Below are 27121 nucleotides of genomic sequence, written 5' to 3' on the forward strand. Positions count from 1 at the left end.
GCACTCTGGTGGGGGCGGGGCTCTGTTTAAATCCTGGATCTAGATCCAGAGACCCAGTTCCAACCTCCCTCCTCCTCTCCCTACCTGGGGTGTGTGTGTGTGTGTGTGTGTGTGTGTGTGTGTGTGTGTGTGTGGTGTGTGGTGTGTGTGTGTGTGTGTGTGTGTGTGTGTGTGTGTGGTTTCTGGAGATAGATCCCAGGGCCTCACATACCCTGGGGCAATGCTTTCCTGGAGCTACACTCTGAGCTTTGTTCTTCAGAATATACTGGCACCATACCTTCCTCCTAATAGGTTATCAGTCTGCCCTGAGGGAAAAGTTTCAAACTGGGACTATCTTCCCCTCCTTCCAGGTCCAGTGCCGACCATCACTGCCTTGTTTGGTCAAGGCCACACTTGTGGACCATAGGTGTACAGTCCTGACTTCCAGCTCAGACCTCCCTGGCACCCACCAGCCAGGCGGTATCCCAGTTTCCCAAGGTTTCAGGAGTTGGAATCCCCATTCTTCCAAAGACCTAGGACACCTCTCTTGAAGGTGCCCAGAGCTCAGAACCCCAGTAACAACAAACCCATGTATCCTGGTGTTCAAGTCTCTGCTCCAAACACTGAGGAGTCCCAGCCACAGCTTAGGGGAGCCAGTAGTTGGGGGAGACCTATCCCTCCCCTTAGCTGTGGGGGCAGCTGAGCCAGGGGTCAGGCTGTAGTGGGGAGGCCAGAAGAGGCGGGGACAGCCAGGATTGGGAGGGGAGGCAGGAGCGTGGGCGGCTGCCAGAGAGAGGGAAAGCCCAGCAGAGAGGAAAGAGAAACCGGGAGAGGGAGGAAGAGAGAAAGTGAGGAAGAGTATTTGAAAGAGAAGAAAGGAAACAGGTCTGGTCAGGGAGAAAGAGGAAGACTGGGTGTGGAGAGAGAGAATAACGGGGAGGGGGCGGGGGGAGCGGGAAGACGGGAGCAGTAAGGTAAGGAGAGGGACTGCAGAGAGGAGGTGACAGAGAGAGGAGGGTGAGCAAGCAGGAACTCACAACCAGGACGGGGTGAGGAGAGACAACATCAGGTGAGGAGAGACAACTGTGAGAGGCAGTGTCTGAGACACAGAGGTGACAGACCCTGTCACTGGGACACGGGAGCTGGGTAAGTCCCTGGCTGGGCTGGGAGGAACTTGTCCGGATGCTCATTCCTGGTGTCGGAGGACTTGTCTCGGGGAGCTGACAAAGATGGTTTTGGGGTTCATGAGAGAAGACAGGGACAGGTAGCCCAGGGCACCCTGAAGGAGGCAGGGAGTCAAATCCCTATGCATAGAGTGCATTCCTAGCCAGAGTTCAGTGGGCAGGAAGAAAGGAGCCCCTATTCTTATGGCCTGGCTGCAGACAGCTGCCCCCTCCCACAGCTGCCAGAGCCGCCCACCTCTCTTGGCACTGCTCTTGGTATGTGATCCCTGGCCGTGGCCTCCCCCAGCCCTCAGTCCTCAAACAACAGTTTCTTTCTCCTTAGCATTCTCTGTCCTCAGCCCCCATCAGTGGAGAGACACAGCCCCTTTCTCCCAACGCTCTCGATGGAGCAGGGCCGACCCCGGAGCAGCCTGAGCCTGGCCAGCAGTGCTTCCACCACATCGTCTCTGAGCAGCCCGGGCACCAAGGTCCTCAGTGCTCGGAGATGGGCTAGGGAGGACGGGGCGAAGGGTGGCCCTGGCCCATTACTAACTGTGGGTTCTGTGCCTCACTGGGACTCCAGTTGTCAATGGCAAGGCTCCTTAGTGATTGGGTCTGCAGACTGGTCCCTCGTTGAGCATCAGCTGCAGCTGGGAATTTAGAGACATTCCCAGCTCTGTCCCCACCCATCTCAGTCTTTCCTAACTTTAAGTCAGGAGAACAGACATAGACTGAGAGAAGATGGCTGCTCTTGACTGGACTAGGGGACTTCCTGCCTAGTCTATAACCCTCAAACCCACCCACTAACAACCAGGCATGGTGCTTCACAACTGTAATCCAGTAGTGGGGAGGTGGAGGCAGGAATACAGATTGGGCTAGGTGAGACCCTCCTGCAAGACAACAAAATCCTAAACCAGAGCCAGCACTGGGGAGGCAGAAGCAGGTGGATCTTGGTGAGTTTGAGGCCAGCCTGGTTTACATAGTGAGTTCTAGGACAGTCAAGGCTACATAGTGAGACCCTTTCTTGAAAAACAACAACAACAACAACACAAGACAGAAAAAGCCAGGTATGGTAGTACACACCTCAAATTCCAACATTCTAGAAGTAGAGGCAGGATCTGAAATTTAAGGTCAACCCCGGTTACATAGTGATTTGAGGATAACCTGGGCTACATAAGCATCACCTAGGAAAAAATTCACTTTACTCCCTTAAGTTCAGAGCCCAGAGAGATTTGGTCCAAGGCAGCCCGTGTTTCGTTCAACGGGTGCCCCTTGTGAAAGGAGAGGATGAGAAGCTCCATCGCCACTTGAACCTGCTTGCTGGCTCGCTCTGCCGCAGCAGCAAAGCTGTCCTGTCTTTTCATTTACCAGGACTTCTGTTTGGAAGATGCTCCTGTGGAGGACTCCCAGCCCACACTCCCAGGTGGATTGCAGAGGTTCTTTGGCATCCCTGGCTGTGGTGGCCGAGAGTGTGCTCTTGCTGAGGACACTCTACAGGGTCTCATGGAGCCCAGGCTGAACTTGAACTCCCCATGTAGCAAAAAACTGACCTAAAACTTGTTGTCATCGGGGTCTCCCTAGCCCTAGTTGTCCTGGAGCTTTCTCTGTAGACCTAGCTGATCTCAGAAATCTGCCTGTCTCTGCCTCCTGAGTGCTGGGTTTAAAAGTGTGCAACTTCACTTTGCCCTTCCAATTCTGCCTCCAGAGTGATGGGATTACAGGTGTGAACAACCACCCTTGGTTTATGCAGTGCTGAGATTTGAACTGACGCTTCATGTATGATGAGGAAGCGCTGTGTTAACAGAGCTAACTAAATCCCTTGTCATTTTTGTTGTTGTTTGTTTTAAGACGTGGTCTCAAACAGCAGACTGTCCTGGCACTCACTACGTTAACTCCTGACACTCCTGTACCAACACAATGCTGGTTTTACAGGCATGTGCCACCACCCTCTATCTCCTTGCCTGGCTTCTAGCCAGTCCCAGGAGAAGCCCTCATTCACTTCGGTTCCTATTGTACCTCAGAAACCTACTCGCGCCGTACATAAGGTCCATGCCTTTGGGAAAAGGAACAATGCACTTCGGCGGGACCCCAACCTGCCCGTGCACATCCGTGGCTGGCTGCATAAGCAGGTAGGGTTCGGGGGAAAGCTGTGGTCCCTGGATGCTGAGGCCTACTACTGAGTTTCCTTCCACACTCCTAACACGATACGCTTCTTATGCTTCATCCTTGACCTGTTATTGTAACCTTAACCGTTCATTCCCTGTCTGTGTTTGAATATTTCATGTTCCTGGTCCCAGGACACAGGGTATACACATATAAGATGAACAGGTATCTAGGCCATATTTAAGATCATCAAGGTGGGATGTAGAGCATGATGGCATGCACCTTTAATCCCAGCACTCTTGAGGTAGAGGCAAGTCTGGTCTACATTGCAGGACAGCCAGAACAACATAGAGAGAGAGACCCCGTCTCAAATCAAAAGATATCAAGATGATGATCAGGGTGAGGCAAGAATTGTGTAATGGATTAGTAAATAAGTAAATGGACATGCCTATAATCTCATTACTAAGGATGCAGAGGCAGGAGGAGCTTTTAGCTACCTAGCAAATTCAAAGCCAGCCGGGCTACTTGAGACAAACAAAACCCACAACATTTTGAATAGGCTGTTGGGAGTTTGTGGAGAAGGAACAGCACATGATAGGGAACCTTCTACATCTCAGGCTTTGAACATCTGCACAAAGTTCCTGTATGTGAAACCTCTGTGGTGAATAATCTTAACCACACCTTCCAGAAATTTCTAAAACCTCCATGGAAAGTCAGGTCCTAGTAGAGGTAGGACTTTTCCTTCCTTCCTTCCTTCCTTCCTTCCTTCCTTCCTTCCTTCCTTCCTTCCTTCCTTCCTTCCTTTCTTTTCTTTTCTTTGAGACAGGGTTTCTCTGTGTAGCTTAGGAGCCTGTCTTGGACTTACTTTGTAGACCAGGCCAGCCTCTGCCTCCCACATCCTGGGATTAAAGGTGTTGGCTGCTGCTGCCGCCACCACCACCATACGAGGTAAGACTATTCTAAGGTATAGTTTAAAATTGGCCAAGCTTAAGCCGGGTGGTGTTGGTGCACTCCTTTAATCCCAGCACTCAGGAGGCAGAGGCAGAGGCAGAGGCAGAGGCAGAGGCAGAGGCAGAGGCAGAGGCAGAGGCAGATAGATTTCTGAGTTCGAGGCCAGCCTGGTCTACAGAGCGAGTTCCAGGACAGCCAGGGCTACAAGAAAAACCGTCTCAAGGGGAAAAAGTGGCCAAGCTTAGAGCCAGATGCACTACCACTCAATCAGGCCCCCAGATTTCAACTATATGAATCCATCAAACCAACACATGCCTATAGGCCCCCCTAGTCCCTCTGCCCACTCCCCCATTCCTCACTCCCTCTCACCCTCTCAGTGTGCCCGCCTCTCTCTGGGTCTCTGCCGCCCATTTCTCTTTCCTTCGGCCTCTCTGGACTCTGTCCCCCTGGGTCACTTTCTCTATCTAGCTTTTTCTCTGTTCAGCCTCTTTCTTGTCTCTCTCCCTAGGACAGCTCAGGCCTCAGGCTGTGGAAACGCCGCTGGTTCGTCCTGTCAGGTCACTGCCTCTTCTACTACAAGGGTCAGTGTCCCAGCTGTCCTTTCCCATCAGCACCTCTCTCGGGCGGGCTGGAGTCTAGCTGCCCTGACACCTTCCTGACCTCTGCCCCTAACCCTCTCTGCAGACAGCAGAGAGGAGAGTGTCCTGGGCAGTGTGCTGTTGCCCAGCTACAGTGTCAGGCCAGATGGGCCAGGAGCCCCACGTGGCAGGCGATTCACCTTCACAGTGAGTATGTTTGTGGGTTCTTGTTAGGTGGTAGGCCTGAACGTGAGGTGGTCCTTGGTCCACATTTGAAGAGGTCTTACCATGCTTCCTCTGAGTTCTGGTCCCAAGCCTCTGTCCCTTGCAGGCAGAGCACCCAGGCATGAGGACCTATGTCCTTGCAGCTGACACACTGGAGGACCTAAGAGGCTGGCTGCGGGCTCTGGGAAGGGCATCTCGTGCTGAGGGGGAAGACTGGTGAGTGAAAGCCAGGCATGCTCCCCATCAAGCTCCTCCCTTTGCAGGGCAGTCATTTAAGTATGCAATTACTAATTATCTCCTAATAGTCCCGACCATCAAAGACACCATCTCCACCCCCCCCCCCCCCCCCGCTAACACACGCCAACACACACACACACACACACACACACACACACACACACACACACATACACACATAAGGAACTTCCACCAATAGCAAAAAGATCTGCCAACCTGCAAACTTTTAAGATCTGCCAACCTGCAAGCTGGGCAGGGTGGCGCATGCCTTTGATCCCAGCACTGGGGAGGCAGAGCCAGGTGATCTCTGTGACTTTGAGGCCAGCCTGCTCTACAGAGCAAGATCCAGGACAGCCAGGGCTGTTAACACAGAGAAACCCTGTCTCGAAAAAGCAGGAAAAAAAATCTGCCCACCTTCTTGTCCAGCCTGACTCCCAACTGAGGATTCAGTCAACATACTCAGTAGACATTCTCAGCTCTGCCCAAGAGTTAGAAACCTTTTCCATTCTCAGGATACTAAGTCCTGGCTTGTGTCCACTAAACAAAGTCAGCTTGAAGGCCATGCCACACTTTTAAAAAGACTATTTTCTTTTTATTTCATGTATGTGTTTATTAGCATGTATGTATGTGTACCACATATGTGCATTGTGCCCTCAGAGGCCAGAAGAGGGTGTCAGATCCCCTGGAATTGAGATTACAGTTGTAAGTTGCCTCAAGGGTGCTAGGAATTGAAGCCAGGTCTCCTGGAAGGACAGGAAGTGCTCTTAACCTCATCCATCTCTCCAGCTACAAGGCCAGGCCACATAAGAAATGTCTGTAAATGTATTTATTTATTACTTTTTTTTTTTGAGGGAGGAGCTATGTAGTCCTGGTTGTTCTGGAACTCTATGTAGACTGGGTTGGCCTTGAACTCACAGAGCTCTGCCTGCCTCTGCCTCTGGATTAAAGGCAGGCATATACAACCACACTATTTTTGTTTTTTGAACAAGGTCTCCAGTAGTCCAGACCAGCCTAGAACTCTTGTGTAGTTGATCACCTTGAACTTCTGACCACACTGGTTCCACTTTTCAAGTGCTAGAATTCCAGATGTGGGCTGCCACACCTGGTCCTGTAGAGACTTGTCCTCAGGAACTCTTGTATACCACTAGGCAGGCATTCTACCAACTAGCCATACCCCTAGCCCTGTGTGAGTGTTTGGTTGGTTGTATGCCTGTGTTGGTCTGTACACATGGGTTTGGATGCTGGTGCAGGCCAGAGGTGTTGGGTCCCTCTGGAACTGAAGTAGTTACAGGTGATTGTGAGCTGCCCAGTGTAGGTGCTAAGAGCTGAACTTGGGTCCTCTGAAAGAGCAGCAAGTGCTCTTAACTGCTAGGCTACCTCCCCAGTTCCTGCTTATTGGCTGGGGATTGAAGCCAGGGTTTCATACTTTAAGCAAGCTGTCTAGTACTGAGCTACCTCCCCAGGCCTATTTTTAAAGTAAGTGTGTGTGTGTGTACAACTGCACATGCCTGTGTTAGCGCATGTGGAGGCCAGAGCAGGGCATCGGGTGTATTTTTCTATTACTGTCCATCGATTGCCTTGAGATGGGGGTCTCACTGAGCTGGAAGCTTGCTTATTAGTTAGGCTGGCTGGTCCATAAGCTCTCAGGGTCCAACTGTCTCAGCTCCCCAGTTTCCTTAGGTATTGACACACAGAGCCATGCCTAGCTGTTTGTTTGGTTGGTTAGTTTTGGTTTTTGTGACAGGGTCTCACAGTATAACCCTGGTTGACCTAGAACTCAGATCCACCTGCCTCTGCCTCCCCAGGGTTGGGATTAAAGGTGTGCACCACCTTACCCTGATAGATTTGATTTTTTTTCTCTTTTATTGGGGGGTGGAGGCAAGGGTTCCATTTGTACTCAGCCACGATGGCCAAGTTTAAAAAAAAAAAAAAAGTATTAACAACAGTTCTTGGGAGACTAAAGCTGGATAATCACAAAGAATTCCAGGCCAGCCTGGGCTATAAAGATGCTTGCTTCAAAATGACATCATCTCACCCCACAATTTTCCCCCCCAAATGTCAGACTGTCTCAGGCATTTCCCCAGCTTGCCTCAATTTCTAGACCGCAGGACACTGAGTCCTGTACCGGTAGACCCAGTGACCTTTTAGGAGCAAGAGTAATGTCACTTTATGTGTCCATTTGCTAGTGGACTACCCAGGTCACCTGTACGACCCCAGCCCGGGGAAGGACCCGGGGGACCCGGGGGTCCCCCAGAGGTGAGCAGAAGGGAAGAGGGGCGCACCTCAGGAATCACCAGAGGTAGCTCGGCTCTCCAGAGGTCGCGGCAGACAAGGAATACACACGTCCAGCCCTGCAGCTGATCTTCAGTCCGACACGTGGAGTAGGACCAGGAGCCCAGAGTAAGTAGGGACACGCTGGGGGTTTAGGGCAGAGCACTATCAATACCAGGGCGTGCCGTAAGGGAAGGAGGAGTTAAAGGAGGAGTTGGCCCAGGTGCTGGTTGGTGGTCTAAGGAAAGAGGAGCCAGTTGGAGGCGCGGCTTGGGAAGGAAGAGGCCTGGAGAGACCTTGGTAGTGGCTTGGTCCTTTGCAAGTGGATGCAGGTGTTCCCAAAGGGAACCCACAATTTGCCCAGCAGAGAGGGACAGGGAAGCCAGACATCCTTGTTGGGTAGTGAGGTGGACTGGGAGCAGGGGCTCAGACTAACTCGGTTCCCTGATTCTCTCCTCTCCATAGGCTGTTCTCATCCCTCTCCCGCCCGCCCTCCCCTCTGAGCCTTCCCCGTCCTCGGTCTGCCCCGGCACGGCGACCCCCTCTCTCAGCAGGAGACATATCCTTTCCAGCCCGACCTCACACTCCCCTGAGTCGCATTGATGTCCGACCGCCTCTGGATTGGGGACCCCAAAAACAGACCCTCTCCCGACCTCCCACTCCACGCCGAGGACCCTCCTCCGAAGCAGGCGGAGGTCGGCCACCCCGGAGTCCGCAGCCCTGGAGACAAGAGCCTAGAACACAGGTGCGCGGAGAAAGCGGGCTGCGTTTCCCGTCAGGCTTCCAAGCTCTCCTTCCAGGCCAGCAATCGAGTCACGCCTCACGGACATCTTGGGGATTAGAGTTCACAATGCAACTGGTTTCCCCAAATCCAAGGCTAGTGGATTTCAAGTCCCATCAGGCCTCGGGATTATTTTTGTGCCATTGTTCCTGTGCATTGTGGGTATTGTAGTCCACAATGCTCTGCATCAAACTGAGGCATGGTTTGGTTTCCAGTTATTATTTCAAGATAGCCAGCCGCTTGATAATTTCTCTAAGAGTCATGGGTTTATAGCCTAGAATATTGCAGCTAACTTCCCAGAGCCCTTAGCGGCCTTGCCAGGTTCGTCCATTTATTAATATCCTGTGTGTGTGGAGCCAGTATAGTTGAAGATGTGTGTATGTGCTCCAAACCCAGAGCCTGGCCATTCTAGGCAAGAACTCTACTACTGACCTACTCTCCAGTACCTTTTTTACTTTTTATTTTGAGACAGGGTCTCCCTAAGTTGCCCAGGCTGGCCTTGAACTCACTCTAACCTAGGCCTCCAGAGTAGCTGAAATGACAGCCTGTGCCACTAGGGCTTAACCAGCCACTCCTAAGCATTTTTATTTCAGTCCACCCAGGCCTCTTCTGGTTCTTCCACCTATCTCCAGCTGCCCCCAAGACCCCCTGGGACCCGGGCCTCCATGATTTTGCTGGTAGGTTTCCTGCAGCCCCAGGAACCCACTAGACTCCCTCTCTCGCTTGACCTCCCTACTCCCCAGGATGGTTGACAAGGAGCCTTGAAAAGACCATTCAGGATCCTGGGTAGGTTCTCTTACTGTTTTCCCATGGCTGATGAAACAAGGCATTGGATGAAAAAGTGAGCACATGACTGTGCCTAGGTGTGGGTCAAGGAGAAGGTTTACGTGGCTACAAGGAGGGGACAGTCAGAGGCATCTGGAGGAGTCCACACTGAACAGGGCCATGGCAGGAGAGAAAGGGGCGGGGCAGATAGGAAAAGAGGGCAGAGAGGAGCGGAGGACGAGAGATCAAGAAACCGCGTGGCTGATGTTATATAGGAATCAGAGAAGCTGGGGGAAGGGAAGGGAAGCTCCCGGTTGGAGAGGTTCAGGGTGGGGGTGGGGCGCATCGCTGAGGCTGGTGGCCAGCCCTCTTTGCTGTGTTAAGTAGGCACCTCAGCCTTTTGCCCCAAGTTTCTTTGAGACCTAACAAGTGTCACACGGAATTTGTTTCCACATGGTTTTTGCTGTGGTGTTCAGAACCACAGGGGAAGACCAAAGATGTAGACCATTCAAATTTGGATTTAATGATCTGATTCTTACTGCTAGCAGAGAAGATGACAGCCCTCGGGCTAAAAAGCATGCCATGCCAAAGGGGGCTGATGGAAGGGTTTATAAAAATGGCCATCAAATCCCTGTGACCCTGGAATTTTCTCCTCCTTAGCCAGGCCCCCCAGCAGACCCAACTTTGCATCAGAGCTTGGAAACGGATGTAAGTTCTCCCAGATCCAATTCCTGTCAAGTTCTCAGAGTCAAAGAGAAAAGATTCTAGACCAGCTGTTCTCAGTCTGTGGGTCCAGACCCCCCTCCCCACCGCGGGTTGCATATGTTCACATTACAATTCATAACAGTAGCAGAATTACAGTTATGAAGTAACAACAAAGTAATTTTATGATCGGGATCACCACAACATGAGGAATTGCATTAAAGGGCCGCAGCCTTGGGAAGGTTGAGAACCTCTGTTCTAGATGGAGCTGGGGTCGGGGGAAGCCAGGTGAGGTCCATAAACACTTTCCTTCTCAACTTCTCCCAGACTCTGTTGACCAAGTTGTGTGGGCAGGACCGGCTCCTGAGGCGGATCCAGGAGGATCTGGACAAGAGGCAGGAGGAGAAGGTGCAAGGAGGGCCTGAGCTGCTCATGTCCTTGAGTCCTCCCCAGGCGTGAGAGTGGAGCTGCTTCCCACCGGAGGGACTGGGGGCACACTCATCTTCTTGGGTTGGAGGTGGCTTCAGAAGTCTGACCACTGTTCTCTGTGCAGGAGCAGCTAGAGGCAGCCTTGGAGCTGACTCGGCAGCAGCTGGGCCAGGCTACTAGGGAGGCTGCAGCTTCGGGGAAGGCCTGGGGTCGCCAACGCCTTCTACAGGACCGGCTGGTGAATGTGAGGGCCACTCTGTGTCACCTGGCTCAGGTGAGCATCTGGGAAGGGCAGAACTCTCAGGCTTGTGCAGTGGAGACTGTATGGGCTTGAGGGTCACGTGTGAATCATCAGCCTGGTCACAATTTTAAATCTATAATCTTTTAAAACTGTGTTCTCATTGTGTGTGTGTGTGTGTGTGTGTATACATGCACACCAGTGTATCCCACGGCACCCATGTGAGGGTCAGAGGATAACTTGAAGGAATTGGTTTCATCTTCCACCCTGCTGGTCCTGGGGATCAGACTCAGCCCGTCAGACTTGGCAGCAAGTGCCTTTACCAATTGGGCCATCTTATGGCTTCTTTAACCCATAATCTTTTTTTAAATATTTATTTATTAATTATGTATACAGTATTCTGTCTGCATGTATGTATGCTTACAGGCCAGAAGAGGGTGCCGGATCAAATTATGGATGGTTGTGAGCCATCATGTGGTTGCTGGGAATTGAACTCAGACAGTGCTCTTAACCACTGAGCTATCTCTCCAGCCCTAACCCATAATCTTGATCATTATGGGAGGTGCGGGGCAAGCAACCAAGCAGTAACAAAACTTAATTTAGTAGCTTAAGAGATGATGGTGATGATGATGATTATTATTGTTTTATTGAGACAGAGTTTCTCTATGTAGCCCTGGCTGTCCTGGAACTCACTATGTAGATCAGACTGGCCTTAAACTCACAGAAATCTACCTGTCCTTACCTCTGAGTGCTGAGATTAAATGTGTGTGCCACCGCATCTGGCCAAGAGGCTGATTTTTACAATGAATTTATTATTTTCTATTATACATATGTATATGTGCATATAAGCATATATGTGCACATATGTGAACATATATGTAGGGTGTTGGGTGTTCTGTGTTGCATGGGTCAGTCAAAGAAAGAGTCACTCCAAGATGCAATTTAGGCTCTCTGTGGCAGCAGGGAGGGAGAGTTTCTACGAGCTGAACCCCAAGCAACCCTGCAGAGGTATGTTTATTGATGGTTACCCAAAAGTTGTTTTTTGAGTAAAACAAGTTCCTCATCCCAAAGCCCTGATCTAATCTATGTTTTGTGAAGGAACACACCACAAGCCTGCGGCTTTAGTCCTTATTGTGCTGTGCGCTGTTTGCAGTACCTAATAAAGCAATACACTCCAGGGGTGCAAACTATTCATTCTGATGTTTACCCTAGATATAATGAACACAACTATCTCATTCTGATGTTTAGATACTGTACTAGATTTCCCACTACACACATACATACATGTGAACCCAGGCCCTCAATTATAAGATGATCTGATTTGATTTTATCTTATTGTTTGAAATAGTCTCACTATGTATTCCCAGCTGGCCTGGGACTCATGGAGTTCTGCTTCTTCTGCCTTCCTTCTGCTGGGATTAAAGGCGTGTGCCACCATGCCCTGCAAAGTGAAACCAAAGGGATAGCTTATTATTGTTGTTGTTGTTACTTATTCTGTGTGTTGGTTTGATGAGATGTCTCAGCAGGTAAGAGCTCCTGCCCCCAAACCTCAGGACCTGATTCTCAGAACCCACATGTCCCAAAAAGAGAGCCGACCCCCACAAGCCATCCTTCCCACTCATACTTCCAAACATGCATGAGCATTTGCACACATAAAAATAAACATTTAAAAATGAATTGTGTGTACATGTGCCAGTGTGCTGGTGGTGTCAGAGAACAACTTGTTGGAGCTGGCTCTTGCCTTTCACTGTGTGGTTTCTGGGGATGGAAGAGTTCTTCAGGCTTGCTGCCAAGCACCCTTTCCTGCTGACCTCACTTGCTCTCCGTAGGTGATTTGACATGGGCTTTCTAGCTTTCAATGAACTCTTTCTCAATATTACTGTGACCTTAAAAAGGTTATCTAAACAGTCGAGGCATTTCTCTAGATAAGAAAAATAGTATTTGAAGAGGCAGGGGATTTCTGTGAGTTCGAGGTCAGCCTGCCTGGTCTATTAGTGAGTTCCAGGACAGCTAGAGTTACATAGTGAGACCATCTCAAAAAAAAAAAAAAAAAAAAATGTGTTGGAGAGATTGCTCAATGGTTTAGGTCACTTTTGCTCTTCTAGAGGACCTGGGTTCAAGTCCCAGCACCCACATGTTGGCTAACAGTCATCTGTAACTCCAGTTCCAGAGGATCTGACATCCTCTTCTAGCCTCCATGCACACGATGCACACACATACATACAGGCAAAATACTCATACATATAAATAAACCTAAAAATTAACAAAATAAATAGTATCTATTTCATATGATCCTTGTGAGGACCATGTTAAAATACAGAAATGAGCCTGGCAGTGATGGTGCACTCCTTTAATCCCAGCACTCGGGATGCAGAGGCAGGCGGATCTCTGTGAGTTCAAGGCCACCCTGGTCTCCAAAGTGAGTTCCAGGAAAGGCGCAAAGCTACACAGAGAAACCCTGTCTTGAAAAACAAACAAACAAACAAAACAAAAAACACAGAAATGAACAGATACTTAAAATTTTATCTGTGTGCTGCTAGGCTGCGTGGCTTTAAGATCCACCTGTGTCCACAGGGATCACATGTGGCATATGGCCTGGGGTTCCCAGTAATTTAGACAAAGAAGATCATGGGGTTGAAGTCCATCTAGAGTGAGGTGACTTGGAGGGAGCCTCCCTCTTTCTTAGCCTGGGTAAGATCTGGGTGGTTTGAGGGACTAATCTTGTATCTCCCCCTTCTTGAAACTTTAGGAGCGAGAGCAGGTTTGGGACACGTACAGCGGCCTGGAGCAGGACCTGGGCACCTTAAGGGAGACTCTTGAGTACCTCCTACACCTCGGGTCCCCCCAGGTACACCCCCACCCTCCCCTCCCTGCCCACAGCACCAAAGCCACCTGGGAACTGTGGACGCTCCAGCAGTGTCTGGGAGCCAGAGTCCCACCCATTCCATTAGTGACTTTCTTCTTGATGTGACCTAATACTTGGCAAGAAGCAATCACGGGAACTGTGTTATGTTAGGTTGTGTTTTGGTTTATGTTTGAGGATATGGTTCTTCACTGTGAGGGAGGTAAGGCAGAGTTCATGTTGGCAGGAGTAGACGAGGATTTCTCAAACTCAGTGGATCAAGACCCAGAGAGTCAGGGCTGGAGAGATGGCTTAGTGGTTAAAAGCACTTGCTGCTCTTGGAGAGCACCATAGTCCAGTTCCCAGCACCCACATGGTGGCTGTCAATCATCTGTAATTCCAACTCCAGGGGATCTGAAGCCTCTGGCCTCCACATGTACCTGCACTCAATGCACACATTCACATATAGACACGCATATCTACTCATATTTAAAATAATAAAAATAAACATTTAAAAAAGAGAAGAGTCAGGAAATGCTGGCATCACTCTAGCTTACTCACTCTCTAGAATGCTTTAGTCTAGAATACTCTGCTTGCTTCCATTATTACATTTTCAGATTTATTACATTTTATTTATGTGTTTGTACATGTATTTGTGTGTGTGTGTGTGTGTGTGTGTGTGTGTGTGTGCCCTTGGAGGCCAGAGGAGGGTGTAGTTGGAGTTTTCCTGCCTGGCCCATAGTCAGGACAAATCTCTCTCACCCACCAGGCCCATAGACGCTCAGACCCAACCAAGTAAACACACAGAGACTTATATTGCTTAAACTGCTTGGCCATTAGCTCAGGCCTACCATTGTCTAGCTCTTACTCTTATATTTAGCCCATTTTTATTAATCTATACTTTGCCACGTGGCTTGTGACTTACCAGTACCTTACATCTCGTCATGGCAGCGGCTGGCAGTCTCTCTTTCTCCTCAGCCTTCCTGTTCCCAGCATTCTCCTCTTTCTTGTCCCTCTTACCATATCCTTCCTGCCTGGCTACTGGCCAATCAGCACTTTATTTATTTTAACCAATCAGAGCAACACATTTGACATACAGAACATCCCACAGCAGGAGGGTGTTGGAATCCCTGGAATTGGAGTTATATGTCAGTTATATGTTGCCTGATGTGGGTGCTAGGAACCAAACTTAAGTCCTCTGGAAGAACAGTAAGTACTTGTAACCCCTGATCCAGCAACCCCCACCCCCAAGGTCTGTCTTTTAGGTAGCTGTGATGTCCTGTCCTGGAACTGGCCATGCAGACCAGTCTGGCTTGAACTCATAGAGATCCACCTCTCCTTTGGCTTTCTCTTTTGTCTCCTTTATTCATTCTGGGGCCCCAGCCCATGGAACAGTGTGACCTAAGGTCAGTGTGGTCTTCCCCCTCAGTCAACCCTCTCTGGAAACACTCTCTTTTTCCCCTCCGTCCATCCGTCTGTCCGTCCCTCCCTCCCTCCCTGATGGAAAGAAATACTCTTAGACCCAGCCTAACCATCAGTCTGGCCCAGGCTGCTCCTCCTTCCTTCCTAAGTCCCCTATGGTCCTAAAGACCTAGTTTCAGAAAGCTGCTCTCGGGCAGGTTCGAAATGTCTCCTCTCAAGTGAAGCCCTTCGTGTACTGTTAAACGCCACGACTAAGCCCTGTCTCCTTCCACCCTGAAAGTTCATGTCTAGCACCCGCTTCCAGTCAGTTGCTGTTAAATTTATCCTTGGGAGTTTTCTGTGCTCTTTCTCTCTCTCCCTTCTCCCAGATTTTCTTTCTCTTCTTCGCTCTTTCACTTTGTGTGTGAGTGTGTGCAGGTGTGTGTGCACGTGTGGAAGCCAGAGGACCTTGTACACCTTGTTTCTCAGACTGAGTCTCATATTGGTCTGTACTCAACTGGGCACTAGACTACTTGGCTAGTGAGCCCCAGGCATCACTGAGATTACTTGTGCCTCTGGTCTGGCTTTTTGAGATTTAGGTATTGAACTCAGATCCTCACGCTTGCACAGCAAGCCCTTTGTGGACAGAACTGTTTCTCTGGCATTCTCTGTTCTTGTTGTTGGTTTTTTTGGGGGGTTGGGGTGGTATGAGACAGGGTCTCTCTGTATCTTTGGTGTCTGTCCTGGAACTGGCTTTGTAGCCCAGGCTGGCTTCAAACTCACAGAGATCCACCTGCCTCTGCCTCCCAGTAAGTGCTGGGATTAAAGGCCTATGTCGCCATATGTCTCTGTTGTTATTTTGAGACAAGACCTCACATTGTAGCCATGGCTGGCCTTGAACTACATAACCTAATTTGGCTAGAAAATATGGTGATCCTCCTGCCTCTGTCCCTCAAGTGCTCATCACATTGGACCTGTTTAGGCCTGATGGAAGCAGCCCACCGTGTGCACCTGTGTGCTTGGCCGCTCACCTCTTTTTAGTTCTAACCCGAGCTACATAACTGTAAGTCCTACATGGAATTTGTAAGCAGAGGACAGAAACAGCCAAGACAACCTCCATGCAGCGCCTTTGGAGCCTTCTGAGTGGGGCCCATCTGGGGCTGCTGTCCTTGTGTTTTCTTCTTGAACAAAGGCCTTTCCTTCTCCTAGGACCGAGCAGCTGCTCAGCAGCAGCTGTGGATGGTGGAGGACACGCTGGCAGGTCTAGGTGGCCCCCAGAAACAGCCCCCACATACTGAGCCCAAGTCTCCATCCCCTGCACCCCAAGGAGAGGAGTCCTCAGAGCGGGAGGTGAGATTTCCAGCTCCTCCCCAGTTTCCTATTTCACCTGTCCTAACCTGGGTGAGTCCCCCACCCTCCTCTTTCCCTTAATCACCTACCAACCCCACAGCAATGGGGGGCATTGGATCCCCTGAAGTCTGCCATCATGTAAATGCTGGGACTTGAACATGGGTCCTGTGCAAGAACACTGTGCTCTAACCACTGGACCATCTCTTCAATCCCATCCTCTTCTATTTGTTCCCAGGATCCTACCCCAGGCAATAGTACCCCCTTTTAGGCCGGGTCTTATCCTATCAATGAATGTAATCAAGAGAGTCTCTGCAGACAAGCCCACAGCCAAGGAGATCTAGATATCCCCTCACTGTCACCGTGTGTGTGCACACTGTCACCGTGTGTGTGTGCACACTTTAGTGTGGGTTGAGTACTCATGTCACTTTTCATGTGGAGATCAGGGATAATTTATAGGAATCAGTTCTCTCCTTCCACAGTGTAGACCCTGGGGATGGAACTTAAATCATCAGACTTGGTAGCAAATACCTGTATTTGCTGGGAGATCTCACCAGCTCCTTATTTAGTATATATGTTTTTTTTTGGGGGGGGGGTATTTTTTGTTTATTTATTTTTAGAGACAGGGTTTCTCTGTGTAGCTTTGGCTGTACTGGAACTTGTTCTGTAGACCAGGCTGGCCTCGAACTCACAGAGGTCCACCTGGCTCTGCCTCCCGAGTGCTGGGATTAAAGGTGTGAGACACTACTGCCCAGCATTATATTGTTATTTATTATTCTGTCAAGGTGTTCTGTGTTGTATGAGTTGGTCAAGGAAAGAGGTCACTCCAAGATGAAATTTTCAGGCCTGTGTGGCAGCAAGAAGGTCCAGCCTCTGATGGACTGAACCTTGAACAGCTGTACAAAGGCGTATTTACTGATTGTTGCACAAAGTTTTTTTTTTTTTTTTTTTTTTTTTGGTAAACAAGTTTCTCATACCAAATTTTTTTTTTTTTTCTTTTCTTTCTTTCCTTTTTTTTTTTTTTTTTTTTTTGAGACAGGATTTCTATGTATAGTTTTGGTGTCTGTCCTGGATCTTGCTCTGTAGAGATCTGCCTGGCTCTGCCTCCCAAGTGCTGGTATCAAAGGTGTGTACCACCACTGCCCAGCCATTCTCTAATCTACTCTGTACTATATGTTTTTCTGAAGGAAAGTATCACACCTCCACCACTGTAGTCCTTACTGTACCATTTGCAGTGCCCAATAATCCAAGACCCTTGGGTGTGCCAGGAGCATCTTGTGGCCAAAGTCATGTGAAGGCTGTAAGGCCCCCTCAGAAAAACAATTCTACAAATCATGGAAACCAATCACTGTTTTCCACAATGATTCTTCAAGGTTGAAGTACTTTTAGAAAATAATTATTCGGGGGCTGGAGAGATGTCTCAGTGGACCTGGGTTCAATTCCCAGAACCCACATGGCAGCTCACAGCTGTCTGTAACTCCAGTTCTGACATCTTCACACAGATACACATGCAAGCAAAACACAAAATGTCGAAAACAACTGTTCACTCCAACGTTTTACCCTGGATACAGTGACTGCTAGATTCCTACGATGTTATCCATCTGTTTCCTGATTTTTGACCACCCCAGCTAGAAAGAGCATCCACACCAAAGGAAACTTCAAGTGTGCTTTGGTGAACCACTGAGTTTTTAGGGGTTAATTACAGGAGCAGGAATGTGTGACTCAGAGGTAGCTGCTCCACTGGGAAGCCCCAGACACCAGCACATCAGCCAGGTCAACACCATAGCATGGCACCCAGTGCGTGCTCCTGGGAAGCCGCACACTGCTCTCAATGCCTCATGTCAAAAGGTGGAATACTTTTGATGTTGAGCAACTTGTTTAACTTGAGAGGGTAAGAGAGGTTAAGCAACTTGTTCAAAGTCTCACATAAGTGGCAGAGATGTGATTTGAAGCCAGTATATATCTGGCTCTGTTTGTAATCTTAATATTTTCCATGCTGTGCCTCAATTGGTAAATACTTGAAAATTTGTGGTAGTTGTAATAAGAAGAACAACAATATTTGATCCCCATTTTTTGCCTTCCAGAGCCTTCCAGAGTCACTGGAGCTTAGCTCTCCTCAGTCCCCTGAGGTGGACTGGGGTCGACCCCCAGGAGGTGACAGAGCCCTCCTCAGCCCTCGCTCAGGTGAGCACCCTGGTAGGGTGGGACTGCTCTGTGTTCTTATTCTAAGTCCCTTTCTGTTCTTCAAGGTGTTGGGTCTCCAAGGGTCTCCCGGGCATCCAGCCCTGAAGGTCGTCCACCATCATCCCCACCGCTGAAAACTAAGGTAGACTGTCTCTCAGACACCTCAAATCTGCCTTTAACTGTGCTCCATCACCTCTGACCTCCTAACACTAGTTGTGTGCAGATGCTGTGTGATTTGGGGTAGTTACTAAGCCCCTCTGAGCCTCTATGCTTCTCATCTTTGTAATGGCACTAATAGGCTTGCAATGACTTGAGATTGAAAACAAAACAAGCAGGGGGCTCAGTGGTAGAGCCCTGCCTAGAATCCCCCAGTGAGGGGCTGGGGTGTGGCTCAGTGGTAGAGCCCCTGCCTAGAATCCCCCAGTGAGGGGCTGGGGTGTGGCTCAGTGGTAGAGCCCCTGCCTAGAATCCCCAGTGAGGGGCTGGGGTGTGGCTCAGTGGCAGAGCCCCTGCCTAGAATCCCCAGTGAGGGGCTGGGGTGTGACTCAGTGGTAGAGCCCCTGCCTAGAATCCCCAGTGAGGGGCTGGGGTGTGGCTCAGTGGTAGAGCCCCTGCCTAGAATCCCCAGTGAGGGGCTGGGGTGTGGCTCAGCAGTGAAGCCTGGGAGGCGTGGGTGCATTCTGCAGGCTTCTCTGGTAAAAAGAGAAGTTTTCCACTCAATGTCGAGTTTCTGGGAGAAGCTGACATGCCTCGGAACGCTTCCTTCTCCGTAAGGTGGGGCAGGTGATGGAAGGCGGCCAAAGACATGGGTGGGAATCCGACCACACAGGGCCTGGGAAGCCTTTGTCCTCGGCTGCAGGTCTTGTGTCTAGGGCCAGCGAGGGGTCCGCTCGGGCTGTGTGAGGGAGCGCCAGGCTGTTGGTGGGAAGTTCCTAGGACAGACAGACGGAGGAAAGGAAGGTTAGGGTCTTGGTCTGTCTCCCCCCAGGCCCCGGTGGCGCGGCCTCGCATGAGTGCGCAGGAGCAGCTGGAGCGCATGCGCAGAAACCAAGCCTGTGGGCTTCCTCTCCCTCGCCCGGCCTCCCCCAGGCTCCTGACCCTGGGGCGGGCGCTGTCCCCAGCTGGACGCCAGCCTGACTCGGAGCCCAGGGTGAGGAGAGTAGGGTCTTGGGCTGGGGAGCAGGGTGGGAGAGGACCCTCTGTTCCTGGGTTGAATCTCCCTTCTCCCTTCCTTTCTTCCTTCCTTCCTTCCTTCCCTTTCTTTCCTTTCTTCCTTTCTCCTTTCCTTTCCTTTTTCCTTCCCTTTTCTTCCCCCCCCCCCCCCTCTTTAGACAGGGTCTTGTGTATCCCAGGATAGCTTTGAACTTGCTACATAGCTGAGGTTGGCCTTGAACTCTGGCCTCCAGCCTCTACCTCCCTTGTGCCATGATTACAAGCGTGTGCCACCATGCCCGGTTTATGCAAAATTGGGGGTGGAGCCTGGTAGGCAGTGTTCTATTGATCAGCCACACCCCAGTCCCTGCTGCCTTTCTAAAATGGGAATACTTCCCACTTCCTCGATGCACACTAAGTCATCCCACCGTGTACTTGTTCCTCTTGCAGTGGGAGGACAGAGTGAGGTGTGTGAGAGGCTTCTGGGGAGATGTCGCACATACTCAGGTTACCTCAGCACAGCAAGGGAACTCGTAACAGCCTACAGCAGAGATTGCACCCCAGTCCAGCCTGGAGAATCCATGAGGTTTTATGGGGTGTGTGAGGGGTTACCTACAGTAGTAGAAATGACCTAAAAACGGCCCCATTGCCAAAGCCCTCCTGGCATGAGTGACAGCTCACCGGAGCTGCAGTGGCTGCACTGTCTTCGGAACTGCAGGCACTCAGTGGTTCTGAGAGATCTCTCTGTAGCGTGGCTGGCCAGTCTACTCTTCCCGCAGAGTTTGCTGCAGCCATCGGTCAGTGCTGGAAGTTTCCATAACTCAACAAGTTTCAGCTTTCCCAGACATGTGAAGTTGGCTGTCTCCTCAGTCCCAGGATCCTCCCCGCTCCTGCAGGGAGTGTTTCAGTCCAGAGGAAACTGCCATGAACCGGGGGGAGCAGGCATCTCTCTCCAGTCTGTGTGTCGGAACTCAGGCTCTCAGTTGCTATGTGGCATGGGAGAGGCTGTGCCTCCTGAAGCTCTCTTCCACGCTCCCTATGCACATGCCATGCCAAACTAAATCACAAGATCTGGGGGAGAGACAGAGAGACAGACTGATTAAGGATGTATCTTTCCTCACCACACCCCTTCTCCAGCTAGGCCCTGCTTGCTAATGGCACAATTAGCCATAAACTCCTGTCCTAATGTTAGGAGAGATGACCGAGTGGTCCTGAAGGAAGCTGGCATATAATCCCATCAGTGAAGATTATAGTAGAAGATCCTCAAGACCATCATTGGCCGTGAGCTGGGAAGGGAAGCATTGACAGAAACAATGGAGACCCAGAGGGGAGGGGAGACTGGAGCTATGGCTCAGTGGTTAGGAACACTGGCTGCTCTTCCAGAGGACTCATATGGCAGCTCATAACTGTCTGTAACCAGCTCAAAGTGATTTGACACCTCATACAGACATAATTGCAGAAAAACACCAATAAACATACAATAAAAATTAAAACAACAAGTGAGAAAGAGAAAAAGCACTTGAGCGGGATGGGGGAGGGCGGGAGGCCAGAGGAGCCTCTTCAGAGAGCAGCCTTCCCTGAGCAGGCCCCTTGAGGAATCTCAGACTCTTTCCCCACCAAAGCATAGGTCTGACTTTTTATAGCCGTGGTCAGGCTAGAGGAAGTTTCAGATGATGCGATTTTGTTCCATGTGGTATATGTGACAGGGAGCATGGAGGAGCCACGTGCCACGGATGGTTAGTTGTCAACTCACAGCAGTGACTTACTGTGAACCTCAGGGAGGCGTGGCCTGATTCAGGCTGTGGAGTCAGGCCTATGTTCTGTCACTCATCTGTGGATGAATCATTGGTCCAATGAAACATTCTCATGGTCCAATCACATCCCAACAGCACCACAGGCTGGGGACCAATCCTGTGACATATAAACCTCTGGGGATATGTACATCCAAATTAGAGAAGCTTTTGTAGGGCAGGACTAGACCCGCTATAGGTATGGCAGAACTTTGTAAGCTCGATGCTCTTAGAGGACAGCTGAGTTCAAGCATCGTGTCTTTGGGCCATTTCATTCTGAGACCCCCACCTAGCATCACCATAAAAATAAGAAGTGGGACATCAGTGGAGCTGATGCACAGCTCCCGCCCCAACCCTGAGGAGATGGAGGTAGGAGGATCAGGGGTTCAAGGCCATCCTCATCTATATAATGACTTGGAGGGCACTCTGAGCTACATAGGAATCTGGCTGAAAAATGTGGGGGCAGCCAGGTGGTGGTGGCACACGCCTTTAATCCCAGTACTCAGGAGTCAGAGGCAGGTGGATCTCTGTGAGTTCGAGCCCAGCCTGGTCTACAGAGTGAGATCCAGGACAGGCACCAAAACTACACAGAGAAACCCTGTTTTGAAAAACCAAAAAATAAAAAATAAAAATGTGGAGGGAGTCAGGGCGATGGCCCAGTGATTGACTTTGGGGCCTCAGACCGCCTGGGCCAACAGTGAATGCCTGTAACACCCATGGCGTGGAGATGGGCGGAACCCTGGGAGCTCATGGATCAGTTAGTATATTGAGTCTTTCTCTGTCCTGCCAGCCAGCTCCCAAATCAGAGACTCGTTATTAATTATGAAAGCTTGGCTCATAGTGTAGGCTTTTTTCTAACTAGCTTTTATAACTTAAATTAACCCATTACTGTTCATCTGTGTGGTGCCACATGGCTTGTGGCTTTTACCTCTCCTCCTGCATGTCTTGCTTCCTCTGCATCCTGCTGGCAACTTCCTTCTTTCCAAGTCCTCTCTGTCCCCAAAATCCTACCTAGCTATTGGCCATTCGGCTTTGCATTAGAGTGACACATATTCACAGTGTACACAAATATTATTCCACATTTCCCCCTTTTTGTCTAAATAAAAGGAAAGTTTTTAACTCTAACACAGTAAAACTATATACAATAAGAATTACATTTACAATGTCCAGTCCATTTGTATTTGGCATATTTGGAGAAAATACTCCATTATTTATTCTGTCTTGATGAGTCCATGGCTCTGTACCTAATTTACCTTCTATCATAACTAAGGAAAACTATAACTATAAACTGCATAGTCTTCAACTCCATCAAAGACCCAAAATGGATATAATATTACCTGAGTAAACAGGAAGTGCAGTGTAAGCCACTTCCAAACCTATAGAAATGACAGACATCTGGCTGCCTGGAAGTCACCCAAGGTTCTTATACAACATTGGGGCATCCAATCTTTAGCCTACAGGCCTGGAACATCTGGCAGACTCTTCTATGAAACAGGAATTTTGAGAGACCCATCCTGCCTTGTTTTGATAAAGTTCAACAGTTACTTTCTTATGTGTTTTGCAGAATGTCTGGCAGACTTTTCTATGAAGCAGGAATTTTGAAGGACTGTCCCACCTTGTCTTGGCAAAGTTCAACAGTATTTTTTCTTTGTGTCCTGCTTGTCCAGCTGTACAGCACATTGTCAGGAGTCAAGACAAGCAGTCTTACCCAAATAGCTAGATTTGCCACATTGAATGCAAACCCCATATGAAGTTTCTTTGATGCCCATCATCTTCTCTGAAGTAAATTGGAGCAGATGTCTCATTCTCATGAAAAGCTAATTTTTTTTCAATTAATTAATTAATTTATTAATTTTTATTTTATGCACTTTGGCATTTTGCCTGCATGTATGTCTGTGAGAGGGTGTCGGTTCTTGGAGTTACAGACAGTTGTGAGCTCCCATGTGGGTGCTGGGAATTGACCCTGGGTCCTCTGGAAGAGCAGTCAGTTCTCTTAACTGCTAAACCATCTCTCCAGCCCCCATGAAAACCTTACTTTAACAAAAAATTTCAATGTCATATTCTATAGGTCTCTAAAGTGTTTGAAGACCACCTGTCTATCTAAAATATGTCTCGTTTGACCTTGAAAACATGCCTGACATGACTGCAAGTTTGATTGCTACAGGTGACTGACTACTAACTTCATTTTTTTATTACCCTAAATAGTTTATAATAATAACTTTCAAGGATTATAAATTTACATTACATTGTTAAATGAGCTGTATAGGTGCAATACCTTAAACAGTAGAAATGTATGTACAGTGTGATCTAACAAAAAATAACCTTAAATTTGGGTCAGTATATAAAAATCTGTACCAATGTAAAATATTTGAGACTAGTGGTTGTTCAAAAGTAGACTCAACAATCCACCCCTTTATCTTATCATTTTTATATTGTATCCCCCCTTTTCTCTTCAGAAAGAGATCCCTGAATCTAATTTACCCCTGTAAACAATGATAAACATCCATAACCCACCCAATGACCAAAACCCACCCACCTCACCTCTTGGAAATGTGGATATTTTGTTCTCTGGAATGCTTTCTGTAGTCTAGGGGAACTGACATCTTTGGGGGGGATCCTGAATCTTTGGGGGACCCTGAGAAAATTAGGATAATGGTCAAATCCTGGCTAGAATAGTCTGCGAGGCTGGACCATCTCAGTCAGCAGCCTTGAAGCTGTTCTGGATGCAGAACTCTGAGGAAACTGCAACAGAGACACTCTGAGAGGCTGGATCACCTGGGCCACCTGTTTTCATTGGTGTCTGCTCCCCTTGCTCTGAAAACACACAAACTTTCAAAGGTAGCACACTTACCTTCGTTAACATACATATGGACTGTGTGTTGTACACAAGCCAGCCAGAGATGATTTTTTTTTATGTTTGAGCAGGTAAAATACATGTCACCTGTCTCATAGTTTTTCTGGGTTAATTTCTCTATATCTGTAGCCCGGATTTCCAGGGGGTCTTCCCCATCAAACCTGACCTCTGTCAACCTTGAAGGAACCCACGGCCTTTTGTTTCTGCGAAATAAAAGCACAACTTCTTTAGTCACATAACATTTTTACTTTCATTTTGAAGTTAAGACATTTTTAAATGTATAAGTTGGTTTAATTTAGCAGTTTTTATAATCCAGTGTCAGCAACTATTGCTTGTTCATCAGCAATCAAAAATTTTAAAAACATCACAATAACTTACAGGATCCGGACTCCCTGTGTATTTCCCATCTCTACATGGCTTATTCTTTTTTTTTAAATAAAGACTTTATTATTTTTAAACTATTTAATTTTTATGACTGTCTATATCCCTTTTCTTTTTCTTAAGCCTACACACATTGTTAAACACATTGTAACCTGTTTAGAGTTTTTTTTCCTTTTCCTCTGAACCTGCTTTACTGTGTGTATCTGTAACCTTTTCTGTCTTTATGAGCAAAACCTAGAACTGCCACACAGCTTAGCTCAGCTTATGGCCTGCTGGCAGCTCAAGTCCTCAGGCTGCAGCCAGGAGAATGAGAGACTGCAGGACTAGGAAGCCACATTTGACTCCATTTTTATGTGGTTGGAACCTTTTTTAAAGCTTTCTCGGGTCTTACATAGAAATATGTGCCTGGATGTTGGATGCCATTTGTAGTCAGACTTTTCTTTGGACCATGACACAGAGACTTTTTAAAATTTTTTTATTTTTCATTTTTTTATGTGTGTTGGTGTGAAGTTGCCAGATCCCCTGGAACTGGAGTTATAGACAGTTGTGAACTGCCATGTGGGTGCTGGGAATTGAACCCGGGTCTTCTAAAAGTGCAGCCAGTGCTTTTAACCACTGTGCCATCTCTCCAGCCCCAACACAGAGACTTATTAATTATGAAAGCTCAGCTGATAGCTTAGGCTTGTTTCTAACTGGCTCTTATAACTTAAATTAACCCATTGCTGTTCATCTACATGGTGCCACGTGGCTCATGGCTTTCACCTCTCCTCCTACATGTCTTGCTTCTCCTGTGTTCTGCTGGTGACTCTCCTTCTTCCCAGCATCCTCTCTGCCCCCCAAAATCCTACCTAGCAATTGACTGTTTAGCTTTTTATTAAATCTGTCAGAGTGACGCATATTCACAGTGTAAAAAAAGTTTATTCCACAACAAGTCTGGCCAACTTGCTGGTTCCAGGCCAGTGAGAGATCTTGTCTCACACCAAGAGTGGAGGATCAGAGGAGGGATACCAGATTATCCTGTGACCTTCCTAGGTATCTGCATGTAGGTGGGTGGGGAGTGGGACCTGAGGAGGAGAGAAGAGGAAGGGAGGCAGAGACTGGGGAGGGAGGTAGAGAAAACGGGCTTCAGTGGCAAGAATTCTATCTCCATCTCCCTTCCTTCCTGTCCTCCCGCCACCCCCCCCCCCCCCCCCCATTTTCCCTACCAAACTCTCCTCTCTTTTTCCATCTGGACACAATCTCCTCATGTACTCAGACCAGGCTGGCCTTGAACTTGTGACCATTCTCCAAGGCAAGAATTCTAACCACCTAATTCCTTCCAGCCTGTTGTAGGAGCTGCGAAATGGCTCAGGAGTTCTGGGTCCTGGAGTAGGTATGGATCTAGAGTGGTGAGTGGAGATGGGGGGATCTGGATGCAGACAGGGAAGCAATGACATTTTCAGAGTGTCCTGTGTACCAGACAAGTCCCTTGAGTTCCTGTGGTATCTGCAAAAAAGCCAGGAAGCCCCTCATGCCCAGTCAGGAACTGCAGCACTCCCATGGCCTGGTTCATCCAGTAAGGGCGACTGGACTGCTGGTCTACCTGCAATGCACAGGGCCTGGGTTTAAAGTCCTCTAGATACAAGCCAAGAAGCACCAATCCCAGCAGGCCTTGGTGGCCTCTTTGTCACCCGTGGCTTATTTTCTGTAGTCCCAGGCACTCCACAACCTACATGCCAACATCTGGAGGCCACCGGGAGCGGGTCCTCAGTCTCTCCCAGGCTCTAGCTACAGAGGCTTCCCAGTGGCACAGGCTGATGACAGGTGAGGTGCCAGGCTCTGCACCCCTGGGTCTGAGGGAGGAGGCCTGGAAATGTGGAGTGCAGATGTCTAAGTTAACAATTCTCATTTCCCTTTCAGGCTCTCCAGGGGGAAGCTCAGACTCCAGGGGAGATGGTCTCCCGCCAGGCTCACAGACTCCCAGTGAAGATCTGCCCCAGGTCACCTTGTCCCCAACTTCTCAGAAGGCTAACTCTGCTACCACAGGGTTCTCATGCCCAGGGAGTGGGCGAGGCCTGGCCCAGTGGGAAGGAGGCTGGGGCCCTGGGAACACTCCCCCTGCTCCACTGCAGGATGAGGGCACATGGCCCCTGAGAGTCACTCTGCTGCAATCCAGCTTTTGACTTGCTTCTTTCACACAAGCTGGGAGCACAGCCTTGAGGTGTGAGATCACTCAGGACCACAGGGGAAAAGTTTGTTCCGTCATGTGTTCTAGGTGGGCAGGGCTACTATGGACAAAGATCGATTATCCCAACACTGTCCAAATTTGGATTAAAACTTTGAACTGTTGGTCAATAAATAGCTTTATTCTCTCTAAGGTTGTGATATTGTGTTCAGATTCACAGGTAATGAGGAAACTGCCTGACTCCATTTTGAGGGCAGGAGCCATTATGCTGTATTTGAAAATAAGTTTCTATTACTGTGAGAGTTGAGTTGCTCTGTTTCCTGGGACTTGACCTTCCCCGTGACCTTGATTTGTTTTTGAGAATACCCTCATCGTCCCTGCTCATATGGTGGGTGACCACATGATGTTTCTTTAAGGCTTTTCTGTATTTCCTTTTTGCCCCCTTCTGTGAAAACTGCCCCTGATTTTACTCCTTCAAAGGGGTCCAAGAGGTGGATTTGCTGCTGCGCTCTGTAACCTGACTCAGAGGAGACGGTCGCTGGCCAGCTCTTGGGTGCACTATATAAAAATAAAGCTTGCCTCAA

At 49.0% G+C, this 27121-nt stretch overlaps 1 protein-coding gene across 1 annotated transcript; it reads left to right on the forward strand.

Moving 5' to 3' along the window:
* The first annotated feature begins 962 nt into the window (after positions 1–962).
* Plekha4 (pleckstrin homology domain containing A4) lies at positions 963–27121 on the forward strand. The gene is given in 21 exon segments (XM_036176530.1): positions 963–1125; positions 1486–1630; positions 3164–3271; positions 4705–4777; positions 4881–4981; positions 5106–5215; positions 7423–7522; positions 7524–7636; positions 7973–8252; positions 8882–8965; positions 9714–9761; positions 10083–10163; positions 10309–10458; positions 13172–13270; positions 15875–16015; positions 18097–18196; positions 18262–18338; positions 19185–19346; positions 25696–25745; positions 26064–26176; positions 26273–27121. Coding segments are annotated over 20 exon segments (2337 nt in total). The 5' UTR covers positions 963–1125; positions 1486–1546; the 3' UTR covers positions 26536–27121.

Source organism: Onychomys torridus, chromosome 1, assembly GCF_903995425.1.
Source record: "Onychomys torridus chromosome 1, mOncTor1.1, whole genome shotgun sequence".
Lineage (NCBI taxonomy): Eukaryota > Metazoa > Chordata > Mammalia > Rodentia > Cricetidae > Onychomys > Onychomys torridus.